At 51.1% G+C, this 2,678-nt stretch overlaps 1 protein-coding gene across 1 annotated transcript; it reads right to left on the bottom strand.

Annotated features, from left to right (window-relative positions):
- Positions 1 to 331: 331 nt before the first annotated feature.
- LOC109777076 (uncharacterized) lies at positions 332 to 1,253 on the bottom strand. The gene has a single exon (XM_073498628.1). It carries the CDS (start codon positions 1,025 to 1,027, stop codon positions 569 to 571), a length of 459 nt encoding a protein of 152 aa, XP_073354729.1. The 5' UTR covers positions 1,028 to 1,253; the 3' UTR covers positions 332 to 568.
- Between the last annotated feature and the right edge of the window lie 1,425 nt (positions 1,254 to 2,678).

The raw sequence follows: 2,678 nt of genomic DNA, 5'->3' as shown, positions 1-2,678 counted from the left end.
AGTACGTGAGACATTCTCTCTCTTTTCTTTAGAAAGATTCTTTCCCTACCTCAGTATATTACCGGGACGTTTTTGGAACTTAGAGACAGTAGACTTTTTTTTGCTTGCAATTTTTTGTTCGTACTCTACCAAGCTGACCCCTTGGGCTGTTGCACAAGTAGTGATAGAGATAACCAGCGAAGCATATACGTCCACTTAAATCGATCGGGAACATATAGTATTTGTTTTTGAAACGAGAAATCTCACATGGAATATGCACGATTTGAATAACTTGAGGCTGAGGAATCCTCTATCAAGAAACTCGAGATCAATCAGCGAACTAGATCAAAGATTTAAACAAGAGAGGGCAGACCAAATCTCCGGTAAATGTAAACTAGCATGTCTTCCTGGTTAAGGAATAATACCATCGGCCACACTCAACTAGCTAAGAAGAAGAGATCAATCTTATCCAACACACAAGAGTCTGAAACAAACAATTCATTTGACATGAACCGCAAAGCAGACATTGGCATACCGAAACAAACAAGCAATCAAGTAAAGTTGTCGAGTGACGAATCAGCGGATCCGATCATAGCCTGAGAGACAGGTCCACCTCGTCGGCGGCGTGCTCGAAGGCACCGTAGCCGTACTCCGATGGGGCCCTGCCGCGCTTGCGCGCCATGCCAGCAAGCATCGGAGGAGCGGCCTTGAGCGCCTCCGTTCCCCTCGCCTTCCCATCCGCCGATATGAAGTCGCTGTCGCCCGCGTACCCGCCCGGCCTTGCGTCCTGCGCCGCGGCAGGCGCGCCGCCCGCCCCATGCGCGCGCGTGCTGGCGGCGATCTCCCGCCGGCGCTTCGCGACGCTGCGCTCGTGCTTGTGCGCGTTCTGATGGCCGCCGAGCGCCTGCGAGCTGCGGAACTTGCGGTCGCAGTAGACGCAGAGGAAGAAGCCGCCCTGCTCCGCCTCCGCCTCCGCCGCCCAGGTCATGCGGAGGGTGAGCTCAAGGCTGAGCTCCTGCTCGTCCTGCTCCCAGTTTAGCTGTTCCATTGAAGGCACAGAAACCTACAGTAAGTGTGACTACGTGTGATGCTTCTGTGTCGCGCGTGAGAGAAAGAGAGCCTATGATTTGCGAGTGAAACTGTGGTGCTAAGCAAAGGAAATTATATACCCCACGTGCCACACCTAACGGTTACTGTTCCTCGCGATCAGGTTAGTGACCGCAGCCTGTGTTGGTGTGGACGTACGTCGCGCACGTTTCCCCGCCATTTGCTACGTCTGTGGCGACGGAAGAGCACCTGGCCGAAGCGGACCAAATAATTCCGGAGTATAATAATACGTACAACGGCAGAGAGATTAGGAGACTTTTGTGGCCGACGCCGGGCAACCGGGACGAAGGCGACAAAGCTAGGCCGAGCGGCAGTGGACAACACAGAAGAATAGAAGGCGATGGGGCTTGGAAACGGGCAAGGCGTATTGTCTGTTGGGAATTGTAGTGTATCTGTATACGGTGTATATATAAATCGTAGACAGTCTAAAAGGTTCTAGGGTCGTGTGAGTTTGTTTGTAACCCGATTTGACAGGTTGTTTAGGTAGATCCCAATCTCAGTATTGTTGCTAGGGTAGTGATTAATCTGTACAGCGTAACAAATCGTATCCCATGTACCCTGTTGCCTGTATAAACATGCAACGTGTCTCTGCTAACACATTCGTTTCGCCCCATCTTTTTATGGTATTCAGAGCTAGTTCCTCTCTCACATCCTTTTGGCCATGGCTAGCTTCAGCTCTTCTGTCGCGGCACCAACACTCATCCGCACCGCTGAGTAGCTTCACCGTGGGAACTTCCTGGTGCGCACGCAGGCCGTAGCGACCCAGTTCTCTGCCTACCTTGACCCTGAGCGACATGCTGTGCACCCAAACTCGCCGACAAGGACGGCAAGCCCACCGATGCGCCAAACTCGACGCACGAGATCTGGCGGGCTCATGACTCAAGCAATGGAACTCATAAAATAAACTCTTAACTCTTAAATAAAGCTACTGTATTTCTATGTTTGCTGTAAACTAATGACGATGCTTCTATTTATGAGTGCATGTTTTATCAACTACTCCCATCCTCATGTTGACACCGTTCTTTGTTAACCTGCCATCAAGCTAATGATATTGTGACAATGTTGAAACGAGCCAATGTTTCGCTAACTGTTTTGCTTCCATAATTTCACTGTTAAATAATGCTACCGTCTTTCTATCATTTCCGATGAAGCTAATGAAGATTTCACCCCATTGCTACTTCTGCAAATGAAGATCGTGTTTTAATTCAAGTAAACAAGAGTGATGTCAACCGTACATTTTAACGGAAATAGTATGGCTGTCGTGCTTTTTCAATGTCAGATCTTCTTACTTCAGCCGCCCAAACCAGCGCCTGCGGGACCGCCTGGTCCCGCGTCCCGTGGCCGGCTGTGTTGCCACGCAGGCCTCACTGCCCCACCCTACTTCCACCGCTGGCCAGGTCATTCCTCTACTCACCCACACCTTATGTTATTCTCCGGCGACGGCAACCTCACACCGCAGCCGAATCAGTCAACTCTCATACTCCCCTTCCTGTGGGTATCCATTGCCATGTCCTCCTCGGCTCCGGGTCATTCCCTTCCTAGGCCTCGCCGTCGTCCACCGCTTTGGTGTTCTCGACGCGGCGTGGTTGACG

This window comes from Aegilops tauschii, chromosome 5 (assembly GCF_002575655.3).
Source record: "Aegilops tauschii subsp. strangulata cultivar AL8/78 chromosome 5, Aet v6.0, whole genome shotgun sequence".
NCBI classification, from domain to species: domain Eukaryota; kingdom Viridiplantae; phylum Streptophyta; class Magnoliopsida; order Poales; family Poaceae; genus Aegilops; species Aegilops tauschii.
The sequence above is the reverse complement of the archived record's forward strand: the minus strand, read 5'-3'. Positions and strand labels throughout refer to the sequence as shown.